We start from the raw sequence: 14,106 nt of genomic DNA, 5'->3' as shown, positions 1-14,106 counted from the left end.
CAGGCAGCATCTGTGGAGAGAGAAACGGAGTTAATGTTTCTGGTCCATGGCCTAAAAGTGCATTTGCAGTTTTCTGCTCTTCAGATGCTTTATCTCCACGATTACAAATACCATGAAGAAAATACTGATCTTTTATTTTGCTAACCCGTTTTCAGTAAGGGAAACTTCAAAGTGTCCGAAAAATGCACGCGCGCGCGCACAGCAATCACTTTGATAATCATCCTGCTACCTACAACTGATGCAAATACATACAACAGTTCATTGCCTATCACTTGCTGCTTTGTGTGTGTGTTTGTGTTTGTTCAGTAGATCGGACCACAAAAGGTCAGAAATAAATGTAGACTCAGAAGTGAAATATATTTGTGTGCCAGTGAAACCGCTATTGAAATCTGAACTGCACGAGGGTATTTCAGGGTATGAGTGTGCTATTTCTGTTGGCATTAGACGTACAATAAACAAACTCATTGTGCAGATAGTATAGACTTATCCTGCAACATAATTTACATAAGAAATATTATAGTCCATGTGTTACAACACAAATATAAATGTCATCTTTAATACATTTTTGTAAAAAAAACGGGGAAATAGTCTGTAACGGGGGAGGAGAGTCCAATATTATTCTAATATCATTCTAATATTCCAGAGATGAATTTGCATGCTTTAAGATTAACACTAAAAAAAAGTCCATATTCAGTTCCCATCGAGTATCACCATAAATTACAGAACCCAGATAAGGACTCGAGAATGTAATAAGGCACGAGATGCTGGTTTTATATTGAATTGCACCTTGGGCGATAGTGCAGAATACAGAGAAAAAAAACTTCTTCGAGCATATGTTCTTGGCAGATAAGTAAACAATCTGGATGCGAAATGTAAATTTTAATTAGGAAGTAATACCATTACACCTCAGTGTGTTAATCCTGTACCCACCACCGTGACACAACACAACCCCATGAGCTGAGAGAGAGAGAGAGAAATTCAGCCTCACACCACCTTTCCCCACAAAACCAATTGTTTTCATATTTTACCTCTTTGAGTTAATGTCGTGTTCCACCGTCTGTAATTATTAATTCCGCGACTCCCTCTTATTAAACGCTGCGCCCGAAAAAAAATGTTTCATGTTATCCTTTAGCTGGAGTCATTTGATATGCCTAAGGTATTCACTTATATTACTTGTAATTATACCGAGGCATTTGCATCTGAGAGGGCTATTTAACGTTTTCTTCGCCGATTGATCTTTTTTTCAATACTTTGAAATTCTAATAAGCATCACGGACCCCAGCAAAACCCTTGCAAGAAATGATTTGATCGCACAAACCATTCACAAGACGTTGGCTCTGATTGTTCAACATTAATAGGAAACGAAAACAAAAAAAAGAACAGCGGATTTTCCCTCTGGGGAAGTGGTCAGCAATGTGAAGAAAGGGAGAAAGAAGTGAGCGGTGAAACGGCAGAGAGGGAAATCAAAGTTTAAAAAAAGGGACTGTTTATGTGTTTGTGTTTTGGGTTACTGACAGACTAAAAATCGTCAGCGTTTGTTTGCCAAGTGTGTGTGGAACGTGAGCATAAATAAATGTTTTAGTGCAGTTGGGATGACAACTTCTGGCAACCGTGCTAGCCGCTGTGGGACCCGGTCCTATCATCAACTGAGCAGAGCCCGAACACCATGCCAGCTTCAAATCTCGCCACTGCGGCGATTTGCTGCTCTCCCAACCATCTCCCCTGATCAACCAGGTAGCAATGATTTGCAAGCAAAGTACTACTTAAAAAGATCATCTGTTTAAATATACATCACTTATAATTGACATTGGTGACATTCCGCTCCAGGAATGGGGTGTCAAATTGAAAATGAAACCATTGACCAAAAAGAGTTCACGTTAAAATTAGAATTTGTGAAGTAAGTAATGATTAGACAAAACTCCTTGTTAGAGAACTCGTGACTGTAAGATGTTAAAACTTTTTGCAACTTTAATCCGAAAATATTTGAAAATGTAACATATTCAAATTACTTATAGATATCTCTTGGAATCTTCCCCTAGCTTCCACGAAGAATTTCAGGTATTTATTATGCAGTCCTTAATATCCTTCTTCCCTCTTTCACTGAAATATTCATACCAATTTTTCGTTGCCTGTTGCTCTGAAGCCGGGGTCAAGTTGCTAATCCGGTTTGATTTACCTGTACCATTTAGCAGTATCTCCACTGAGCTCTTTGGCTCGGGTGTTTATTTCCCTGTGTGAGACGGGGACGAGCCGATGTGCCCGCGCATTTTAGGTGAAAAGCTGAAACATAAACACTAGTTGGGCAATTTCCCCGTCGTTAATTCCATGCCCTTCATGTTCGAGGGCAACGGTCCAACCTTGCGCAGGTATGAAGAATTCTTTCTCAGTCCTAACGTGAATTTTCCAGGCCAGCGCTTCTCCCTTAGTATTTTACTTATAACTTATTTCGCTTCCTTCTCGATTCTATCCGTATTAAATTTCCATTCTTGCCTCGTCCTAATGTCCATTGTCCCATAGCCCGCACTGCCTAACTACTGTGCTGAGCCACCAAATGTACTGAGTGACGGCCCTATTATTGTAATCCGAAACCCCGCGCTAAGTGTTTAGAAATATGAGCTTTAAGGTGCGCTATTTGTACCTGTCTGCTTAATGATTTTATTTACGTGTTTGTGTGTGTGTGTGTGTGTTTAAAAAAAATGAGAAGATTTGCACTGAGCTTTCTGGGTGAACTAGTTTAACAGGAGCTAACAGCCTCCGGGGGTTACGGGACTCGACAAATGACATCAGACTTCAGATATCAGTTCATTCAGGTGTCAAGTCGATTAGCAAAGTAGATTTGTTTTGCCTTTTTAAAAAATGAGATTGCTTGTTAAAGTGTGAATGAGCTGGTCTGATGGGATTAATCGAGAGTTAAACAATCTGTTAAAAGCGGCCTCTGTGACAGGAATTCTTTCTCGTATCTTCGGTTTTGGCATGGAGGGCCTTTAATACGTCAACTCAGACATAATTCATAATATTTTAGTTTTGACTTAAATAACCACTCCTGACTTACGTGACTTTAACATTTAAAAACAATACAACCACTACAAATTAGAATCAGACTGGTAATCCTTCACTTGGACCCGGAAACCAATCACAAGAATGAGGAAGAAACAGGACTGATATATATATTGAACACAAACCATGTAAATATTTTCTTTAAATGTTTTGCAAAATGATTGTATTATTTAGCTGTTAATCCAAGGAGATGAGGGAGTGTGCCACATCATTCTGAATATCTGAGAGGGGCTGTTTTTAAAGCAAGCATAAGGCCACAGCGAGCCCCGTGTTGGTGTACAGAGTGCTGAACTTCATTTTTATACCCAAACTTGGCAGCTTCTCACTGTTCAAATCGAGCACGCAGACCTACTTCTGACACCGAGTGCGTTGCTAATTTTCTTGTTGTGGAGTGTTTATTTTTATGTTGAAAAGGAAAGGTTCGACTTCCCTGGCTCCATAATTTGGACAGTCCCATTATGTGGATATTTGGAACCTGTGTCCCAATCGTCCTGTGTGGATCATCACGCTTAGGGCAGGTTTATTCTGTGCCGGTTGTTTTTATTTGTCCCGACACGCACGCCACAACACTTTGGGGACTGAGACATAAAACAAACAAGCACATCCATTGATATTCACAGCAACCAGATGGGCGATTAAACTCCCTTCTGGAATAAGCAATGAGTCGAGTCCCATCGCTAACTATTTGTATTTGCAAAGACGACTCATTAGCCTTCTGCACAATATGACACCGCTCTACCTGAATCCTTTAATCTTAACCTCCATCCCAGGTTGTTGGCGAGTGAAGTGGCATTTTTGGATATGACAGGGAACTATCTAGTGAAACTATCTAAAGTTAGGAATGTGAAAAAAAAATCGGAGCGCGCACACTTGTTCCAAAACCAGATAAAGGACCAGCACACCACTTCGGTACACATTACATCTAAAGCATCGACACAAATACTGTTTAAAATAGAAATGCTATTAAGTGTGGACTGACATTCGTTTGACCTCAAGCACCACTGGGTGTGATTTGAATTAGTTTCAGAGTTCATTACCTGAAATCTTTAACTACTATGTGCCAACACGAGCGCTTTAACCTGGCCTGACATTTCCACAGAAGCAAGCGGTCAAGGTGGCTTTGTAATAGCCGCGCACGGCTCAATGCTTCTCAGTTTCATATGATGCAGCGGCGTAGAATAGCCCGCTCTTTGCTTTCCTCTTTAGAACAGCATTCCTTACCAAACAAGAATAATCAATGTCAAGCAAACAAAAAGCAAACCAATCGGAATGGTACTATTTAAAAGAAAGTTAAATTTTATCTTCTATTAACTTCAAGATTCACTAAATCTCTCACAATGTTAAAAATATTTCTAATTTAACCACGAAAGGTAAAAGATGCATTTCACGCACTTAGGGCGCATTTCCCGCTTATACCAATGTCATTGACACTCGTTTTAGCCACTTGTGAGATTATATTGTGAAATATTTATTGTGAGTTCACACGCGGGTCGATTCCAGTTTCCAACAAACATACTATATTGTGCATATATTAACTTTTGTAGACAGCTTGTCTTTATTTAAAACATTGCCTGTGTTCAACAATTGAACAGAGTTACGAGGTAAAATCCTTCTGGATACAGTTTGTATTGGAGACATACCCTTTTTTTAAAACATATTTGAATTGTCATTTTTAAAAAAATAACCAACGTTATTGACTTCACGTCTGAAGTTCGGTCTGAAATAAAAACCGTGACCAGGTTCCAATGGAGATCAGAAATAACAAGTGAAGACTATCTTTAATATAAGGCAGTCCAGTGCACTTTTACTCTGTCCGTCTTCGCCAGGTTATAAACAACCCCTCACTTATGGTTAATTTTAAAAGTTATTTCGCAATCTCTAACGAAATTGCCAAGTCGTCTAGATATGGTGGCAACGTTTTAATACAAGTCTCGTTTCTGATGTGCAAAGGAAATCTGAGGACTTGAAATAATTCAGTTCCAAAACAAAATGACCACGTGGTATTATAGACCAATATACATGATAATAAATAAAACCGAGAAACTGCCAAGTGTTTTAAGTGGCAGAGTTTCAAACAAAACATCTACAATTATACAGCCAGTTATCCGCCGTCTGTAGCACATCCAAGTCTCGTGCTACAGACAGTCTCTGTCACAAAGTTCCCTTCTTTTAGAGTCTGTGACCAGACTAGGGACAGAGTTTCGAGTTTTCGAGCCTTTAGTGTACATGCAATGTAAATTTTTAAGATCAGAGGCAGTCTTTTTAATTCTATATATATTTATATATATATATATATATATTTCTCTCCCTGTTTTACATTGCAAGGTGCTCGTGCCGGGGTCGGGAGAGATTGATCCTGATTTCTTTTTGCTTGTTCCAATACTGCTCCGGCGGATTCGTTCCAGGCCTCAAGAGTCTGGATCACTGAAGATGACAGTCTTTTATTTTGTTGTTGCTGTTGTTCGCGTTGTACATGCAAATGCAGAATTCAAATTCACAAGTCCTTTGCTCGGTGCTCTTAACCTACATGGCTGCAGCGTGCGCCGAAGCATAAGGGTCTATCCCGCCTTTGGTCATTCCCGGGAAAAGTATGTAAGCAACTGGGGGCTGTAAACTCGAAGCGGACCAAGCGGTACAGTTACAGGGGACCACATAACCAGGGTTGGTGGGCGATGGATGGGTGTGCGTATGCTGGCTTGGGCAACTCAAACTGCCGAATGCTCCGCTTTGATAGCCCAAGGTGGACGCGTAGGGCAGGGTGGTGGCAAGGGTGTGGGGCACCTCGGTCATCTTCTGTATGGCGCTGGAGCCGAACTGGCTGGGGTCAAGCAACGAGTAAGGCGCCGAGGTAGGCGGGAGGAAAGCTCTGGCTTTCTCGGATGCACCCAGGAGAGAGTCGGCGGCAGACATAGAGAGTCCCGCGGCCTTCAAATGATCAGTGTCCCCGAGGTAAGGCAAAGGAAAGACGTACCTGTCTTTCTTTAGCAGGTTCTTGGGTTTGCGCCGAGGTCGGTACTTGTAATCTGGGTGTTCTTTCATGTGCTGCGCTCTTAATCTCTTGGCTTCGTCAATGTACGGTCTCTTTTCAGCCTCCGACAGCAGTTTCCACTCAGCACCCAGTCTTTTACTGATCTCGGAGTTGTGCATTTTTGGATTGTCTTGGGCCATCTTCCTCCTCTGACCCCTCGACCAGACCATGAAAGCGTTCATCGGCCTCTTGATGTGGTCCGCGGGCTTGGACATCCTGACGCAGAGAGAGCGAGCAGAGAGGATCGACTTTAGAAAGGAGCGCCCCCGAGATGAAACAGCTCACCTCTCTCTGAAACAACACACGCACGCACACACACAAATCTTCCCTTAACAAATCATTGCAGCTGCAGTCGACAAACAAGATTTTTTTTCTGTAACAGGAGAAGCTCTTCTTTAAAGAAAGCTGAATCAACTCGACAAAAGATTGCAAAGACCTGAGTTCTTCAGCTAAGTTGCTCCGATGATCAGTTTAGCAGGGCGTTTTGTTTTGCAAATATATTCTTTCTTTCTCACGCTGCTCTCTTTTTTTTCTCTCTCTCTTCCTCCTTTTTTTTCCCTCCCCTCGGAGGTGTCCGGTCAGCTAGAGCACCTGGACAGTAAATGAAGAGGAAATCTCGTGATTTCAAGTCAAAGAGCGGCGGAGTTCAAAGCTGTAGAAGGGTTTGTGAAGTGCTCCCTAGTCCGCACGCGAAGTGACACAATCACTGGGCGTTCACCAAACTCCCCGGGCGTCCAATCAAGACGGAGAAAGGGGGAATAATGCCATCGGACGGAGAAAAAGGAAAGAAAAGATGCGAACTATTGTCCAAAAAAAAGACGACGATTAATGAGAGAATAATTCACCCCTCCATTACTTAAAACACACGCACACACACTCTCTCTCCCCAGAACAGGCACGTCGTTGTTTTTTTTTGTTAACGAGGTACCTGGAAATATGAGATAGATTAAAATATGCATGCGTGGCTGGCTTTCTACTTTGAACAAGTCAGCGAATGATGAGTGAAGTAACATTATGGACAAGAAACGGCGCCTTTCCTGCCGTCTTTATACCGTGTTATATAAACTGGACCTTGTAGTCTGATTCAGAATCCGACTTCCATTCCATTATGTAATTGGCCTTTGCACACTTGTCAATTCCAATAGCTGACTCCAAGGTTATATTGTAGCAACTCGATTATTACACTCCTTATTGCGAAGGTCACTAAAATATCAACCTTCGGAATTCTAATACACAAATCATTGCTTTAGTAATTACTGCGTTAGCTAATGCCATTTCCACTATAACCATTCGGATGTTTCAGTTGTTTTTTTTAAATAGCCAACACGGCAAAAAGCATAAAAGCCACCGATTTAAGATCAAAACAGGGCAAACTGAACAGCCGAGATCACTGTCCTTTCCCGGGACCATTGCTAACACTACACAACTCCTGGATCCGCCGACTGGACAGACTCCTGCTCCTTAAGTTACTGAAAGAAACTAGCACTGAAAAGTATAATCCTGAAATGTCTTTTGCTGCCTCAGGTAACAGCGCAAAAAAAACAAAGGACCCTCCCTTTTCCAACATTGCCTTGTTAGAGAGCGAGCGAGAGAGAAAGCACTTGCAAATCCAAATTCAATCAGCTATCATGCACCATTTAATAAATAATTGCCTGGGAAATGTGCAGCTGCCCTTAGGGGGGTGTTTGTGAAATGGAAACAATTGTCCGTGGTTCCCCGAGAGACCCGTGTGTGCCGGGCTTGGTGACTCTTGCACCTGTCGACTGCCTCTGCTTCTATTGCCGCCCGGGGAATCACACCAGAATACCTCACCGCCGCCAAATCCGAAGGTGCAGACCCCTGCATTATCTTCCCGCTCTGCTCTTTTTACCACTTGTGATTATTTTATTTTTCTTTGATAATTTTCCTCCTTCTACCTCACCGCGGTCATTTCATCTTCTTATGATCACCCCTTCTTTTTCTCTAATAATTTGCCCTTCTTCCCCTCCTGCCGCCCCTTTGATTATTTTCTCTGTCTTTCCCCACTTTGCGACCATTTTCAACCCATTAGCACTTATCTCCTTATGCAATCTAACTGCACAGAGGACCTGTTCGCTGACAGCAAATTCACTGATTTTTTTAACAATATGCACGATCCTCGGTCGAAATAAATTTAGATCCTCACACAAGGACTGCTGATAACTTTTTAACCCCTCTCCACACCCCTCCCTCACACGCACACAGCGCTTTGTTTCAGAATAATTATTTAGACAAACGTTACGGAAACAGCCCCTTCCACCCACCTATTTACACTGATCCCGTTTTATTCTCCCCGTGTTTTGTCCAGGAAGTTAAAAACAAAATAGAAAATACTGGGAATCATCTGCCTGTCGGACAGCGTCTGTAGGGGAAGAAACAGGACCAGCGCTTCAGGTCAATTAGCTTTCATCAATTAATCGATTATTCGCAGATTACTCCAACGCTTTCTCAACGCCTCTGCCTCCCTCTGTTAATATTTATCAGAAACAACGGTTTAGGTTGTTTTAAACGCAACCATACCAAATGGAATGAAACTAATCATAGCTGAGTTGGGTTTTTAGCTTCAAGTGTACAATATTCTGCATGGTATGACTCAGAAGAAAGTGGAAATGTTTCACTGTATAATATCTAACTGGCGTTACCGTTGTGTCCACGAAGCCAAGACATCTGTGTTTGCTATCTGAAAGGAAAAACAACCCCTTTTTTCGTTAAACGTTCATCCAAATCACAGAAAAAAACGTAACACACAACACAAACGTTCCGCATCCACATTGATTTCGGGACATGCAGATCGCGTGTGAACGACATGCGGTTTATGGTGTTGGGACTATTCCCAGATCATCACTTTCCCCATGGAATGAATCAGTTGAAGTCTGCTCTGGATAAAAGGAGCCCACGGTTTGAAATGATAGATTTAGATTGGTTATGGGATAGAGCAGATATTATCTCCATAATGCGATCACTGGAATTTGTACACTCAATATTCAGACCATCGGAGCTCGCTCCTGCCACATGAATTTGCTTTTGGTTTATTCGTTTTATTAATATCATTGGAGAGTGTTTATTATCAGTCACGCCAGTCAGCAGCGTGAATATCGATCGATTATGAAAAGGCACAAAACTTTGGTTAGATGGATTCTCTGTATTCGGATCAGAGGCAGTTTTTTAAAGACCATCTTCGCCAACTTCAGTTCACGTTTCAGATATTTATCAGCATCACTGTCGCACACTTTAGATCATTTCATAACATTTTTCTCTCCTCCCTTTCAGCACAATTCAGTTGGTTTCTTTCAACTAAAACCTCTTGCAACATACACATTAAAATACGAAGACAGGAGGTTTGGAATCCAGCGATCTGCAGCTCTGAATGAGGCACAAGCTGCCTCACGAAAGTAAATGAATCTGTTTTAAAATCGTAATCTGAAAGATGAGGGTTGATCTGTAGGCGAAATTCTGTCAGCGTTCCTCAGTTTTGCAATCGTTGCTTCGCATTCAGGGTAGTTGAGAGCACCAAGGTGTGGGCTGGGGATTTTGTTTTGAGCGATACAAGTATCTAAAGGCAACAATTGTGTGTGTGTGTGTGTGTGTGTGTGTGTGTGTGTGTGTGTGTGTGTGTGTGTGTGTGTGTGTGAGAGAGAGAGAGAGAGAGAGAGAGAGAGAGAGAGAGGTGGTGGTGGGGGGAGGGAGGAAGAGACGCGGGAAGGAATGATATATTAGTTGATAGGATTTAGTGATGACTTGTCTCTATCAACTGACACAGGTTAATACCCCGATTCTTCTTCAGCGCTGCAACGCTCCACACAGTAGTGTTTCAACCGGCATACTCATTTACACATAATGAATAATCAACAAATCTGGCCTGGCTCCTTTATTTGTTTGGAAATTAGAATAAAACAAACGGTCGAAGCAAACCCAGAAGGGCGACTTTCCAAATATAGTCACTGGATGTTAGTTATATCACTCAGAACGCACTCTTGCCGTCACTGGCTGGCCCCAGGGCTTTCTGCAGACTTTTCAAACGTTCAAAATATTGTTGACTTAAAATTACAATACAATTAAAGAGAAACTTAAAATAACTGAAAATAAATCTGGTCCTGTTTAGTGCTGGAGTTGTGTGGGCTGCTGCGGAATGTCCCCCACACATCAGTTATCACCTCACAACAGTCAAATATTGTCAATCAGAAGTTAGCGAAATGTCAGAGCAAATCAATTTATTTCACCTCATGTTTTATTAAAACGTTATTTGCCAATGATTTGTACTTTACATTTTAATATTCCATTTCCATCTCAGCCTGCGTGTATTTTTTCCATTTCGTCTAAGATGATTCTGTATTTTTTCAACTGTTATACATCAGTTAGCAGCTAACTAGAGATTTCAATGTATTACATACAGAACGAGTCTATCTACCTGAAGGCAATCCCAAACTGACCTTGCCCACTGGGAATTTGCTTTCCTATCATTATGTATTTATTAATTTTTTTACAGCAGTTTTCAAATAAGAATAAATATTTAAACTTTGCAAAAATAGCAGTAAAACGATGCATGTATTGCGTGCTCTTTAAACGTCTAATCGTTAACACAGCAGCAGAACCCCACCAGCCTATTTCAATGGTATTTTATCTCATGCAATATTTCGAGCAGCAAGTAGCACTCTATAAACGCCACTTAATTCTCGATAGTCCTGTCAATGGAGGTTAAAGTAACTTGAAATTATGTAGCACCTTCTAGATCCATTTCGGAATTTAAGTTTGACGAATTACAATGGGATCATTTTTTACTTCCTTCAGAGAGGTTATTCGTCCATCTCTATAAAGGTAAAGAATCATTAAAGGATGGGGTCTGCCCGTGGTCAGTAAAGTGACCCTATTTAGCGAGAAGACACGGCTAGGTTTGGAAGCGCGATGGATGATATCCCCATCCGAGAGATGAGACGAGCAGGGATGATTGTGGGTCACAGGAGTTTTTCAGCCAGCTATGAGTCGTGCTTTGGGGTGGGATGTGGCGGTGCCCAGGGATGCCGAATGAGGAATCTCACAGCAACCAGTTGATTTTATTTTTTTCGTTCTATATATTATTCGATATCATAAAGATGTCAAGGATGCCTGTAAACAAAATAAAAGTTAGTAGTAAACCGGACAACTTTTTTTTCGCGTACTTAAGCAAAGAGCAAAAGACAGAACAGATTGGAGCAAAGGGGTTAAAGGCTTCAAAGCATAATTCGTTGAATTTTAGGAATGGTATGGGGGAGCTTTTATGGGGGAGCTACTGTTGGGATAGAACTTCATAGAGCTTTTTAAAAAATGATTATTACCAAAAAATAAACTGTTTTTGCATCCTTGAAGCATCCCAGTTAAGTATCTCTGAACCCTTGCCGCTGTCTTCATGTAGGGAAATCCTGGAGAGCTTTCCCCCATGCAAGTTCCCTGAAGAATCATCAAATAAATACACCAGACAGTATCTTCATGGTGTTGGCTATGGGCTAAACACTGATGAGGCCAACACCTTCTCTTCCTCCAATAGAGTTGTGTTGATTGACTGTTACACAATAACCCTTCTCCCTTGCCTCTGATACAACATTCCATGTCCTAACTAAAAAAAACCTCTATGCATCTTCCTCAGTTCTTTAGGCAATAATTTTAAGTTTGGTTATTGATTGTCAAACTCTAATCACCAATTTGTTTTTTGATGACAATCTGATATTTCAAGGATGTCCACTAGCCAAATGTAGCCCTATCAAAAAGCAACTCATTCCTTGTTAGTTATTAGGCATATCAGCGATCGGCATGCTTAGTTCTTAACAATGAGTTCAAATCCATCTCTGATACAATAACCTCCGCTGACATTTGCTGTGGCATTTAAGGATGTCACTCTGTCAAGGTATCAACTTTCAGATGAGATCTTAAATTTTCCAACTGCCCTCTCAGATGCATGTAGGAAATATCATGACACCAAGAAGGGTGATCATCATGGTGTCTTCTCCAATTTTGATCCATCAACAATAATTAGAAACATGGAGACACAAGAGACTGCAGATGCTGGAATATAGAACAAGAAACAAACTGCTGGAAGAACTCAGCAGGTCAGGCAGCATTTCTGGAAGGAAATGGACAGTCAACGTTTCGGGCCAAATGAAGGGTCTTGACCTGAAACATTGACTGTCCATTTCCCTCCACAGATGCTGCCTGACCCACTGAGTTCCTCCAGCAGTTTGTTTTTTGTGCAATAATCAGAAACATTTTTTTTCTTTCTGTTCATTCATTCACAAAATGAAGACATTTCTGCAAATGGCAGCTATTACAGCCATCCCAAGCTACCCCTGACTTATGTCATTTAAGGGTCAACCACATTGGTGTTTCTGGAGTTATGTGTAGGCCAGGCCTGGTAGGGATCATAGATTTCCTTCCATGAAGAATATTAGTGAGCCAGTCGGCTTTTTTCAGCAATCCAGTTGCTTCATGATTTCCATTTTTGAAACTATTTTTAATTCCAGACACACTTGATTTGATTGGAAAATTCATAGTCACCATGGCCAAGAAAGCACAACAGCACCTCTACTTCCTCAAGAGACTAAAGAAGTTTGGCACATTCCCATTGACCCTCACCAACTTTTATAGATGCACCAGAGAAAGCATCCTATCTGGATGCATCACAGCTTGGTATGGCAACTGCTCTGCCCGAGACCGCAAGAAGCTGTAGAGAGTTGTGGACACAGCTCTGCACATCACAGAAACCAGCTTCCCCTCCATGGACTCTGTCTACACTTCTCACTGCTTCAGTAAAGCAGCCAACATGATCAAAGACCCCACCCACCCCAGACATTCTCTCTTCTCCCCCTCCCCCCCACTGGGCAGAAGATACAAAAGCCTGAAAGTACGTACCACCAGGCTCAAGGACAGCTTCTATCCCACTGTTATAACAACAGTCCCTAGTATGATAAGATGGACGCTTGACCTCACAATCTACCTCATTATGACCTTGCACCTTTTGTCTGCCTGCACTGCACTTTCTCTGTAACTGTGACACTTTATTCTGCATTCTGTTACTGTTTTCCCTTGTACTACCACAGTGCACTGATGTGATGAAATGGTGCTGTGTGACAATAGTAAAACAATTTACCAATTTACCAATTCTAATTAAATTTTAAATTCACCATTCAAACTTGTGTCTGTGAATCAACGGTCCAGAAGTTTAGCTGCCAGTCCAGTATCTGAAGCATTGCACTACCATATCCAGTACCATAACTCTTCTGGGTGGGGGACATTAATGTCAGCCCCAAGAATGATTCAGCAGCATCACCACAGTCTGAGCTGCCAAGTACTGAAGAATATAGAGAAAACCCTGGCGATGTTGGAAATCTGATATAAAACAGAAAAAATGATGGAAACAATCAGCAGGTCAGGCGGCATCTGTGGAAAGAAAAAATAACATTAGCTGTTCAGCTCAAAGTTCAACTTGGACTATTAATTCTATTTCTATCTCCACAGCTGCTGTTTGACCTGCTGAGTGTTTCCAGCATTTTCTGCTTTTATCCCTGAAGGAGGTAATTGTCTGCCTGATCTGTTGGTGGTGGTGCATAAAGCAACACAAGGCAAAAAAATAGCCTTTTGATCACATCCTCGCTGGATGGAATTGTGCATGAAATTATTAATAGAAATGAATGCTGTACTCATAGAGCCACTGTCATGTCTTAGCACTGAAGAGACCTCCATTGTGTTGTGTGCTTTGCATTAAATAGGACCAGATTTGGCTGCTGAAAATTGGGCATCCATGAGGCACTGTGGACCATTAGCAACAGGACAATATGTAATATCATGGTCCAGCATATCTCTCACTCCACTGTTACTTTCAAGCTGAGGAACTTGACATGGAGTGCATTTGATGTCAGTGAGGAAAGCAGAAGGACGTTGGGAGCAGAACCACGTATACCTAATGATGAAGTGCTAAACTGGCAAAGCTGCAGTCCAGGTTCACATGCATGCTTAGCAGCAGAACTCACAGGCAA

The 14,106-nt window shown here is 41.6% G+C and overlaps 1 protein-coding gene across 1 annotated transcript; it reads right to left on the bottom strand.

Moving 5' to 3' along the window:
- Window positions 1-4,588: 4,588 nt before the first annotated feature.
- Window positions 4,589-6,730, bottom strand: sox14 (SRY-box transcription factor 14). The gene has a single exon (XM_052018037.1). The coding sequence runs from the start codon at window positions 6,298-6,300 to the stop codon at window positions 5,581-5,583; it is 720 nt and encodes a 239-aa protein (XP_051873997.1). The 5' UTR covers window positions 6,301-6,730; the 3' UTR covers window positions 4,589-5,580.
- Window positions 6,731-14,106: the final 7,376 nt, after the last annotated feature.

The sequence above is a fragment of the Pristis pectinata genome, chromosome 6 (assembly GCF_009764475.1).
Source record: "Pristis pectinata isolate sPriPec2 chromosome 6, sPriPec2.1.pri, whole genome shotgun sequence".
NCBI lineage: Eukaryota > Metazoa > Chordata > Chondrichthyes > Rhinopristiformes > Pristidae > Pristis > Pristis pectinata.
The sequence above is the reverse complement of the archived record's forward strand: the minus strand, read 5'-3'. Positions and strand labels throughout refer to the sequence as shown.

Coding starts and splice junctions, on each gene's coding strand:
- sox14 (XM_052018037.1), bottom strand. CDS start 6,300: ATGTCCAAGCCCGCGGACCACATCAAGAGGCCGATGAACGCTTTCATG.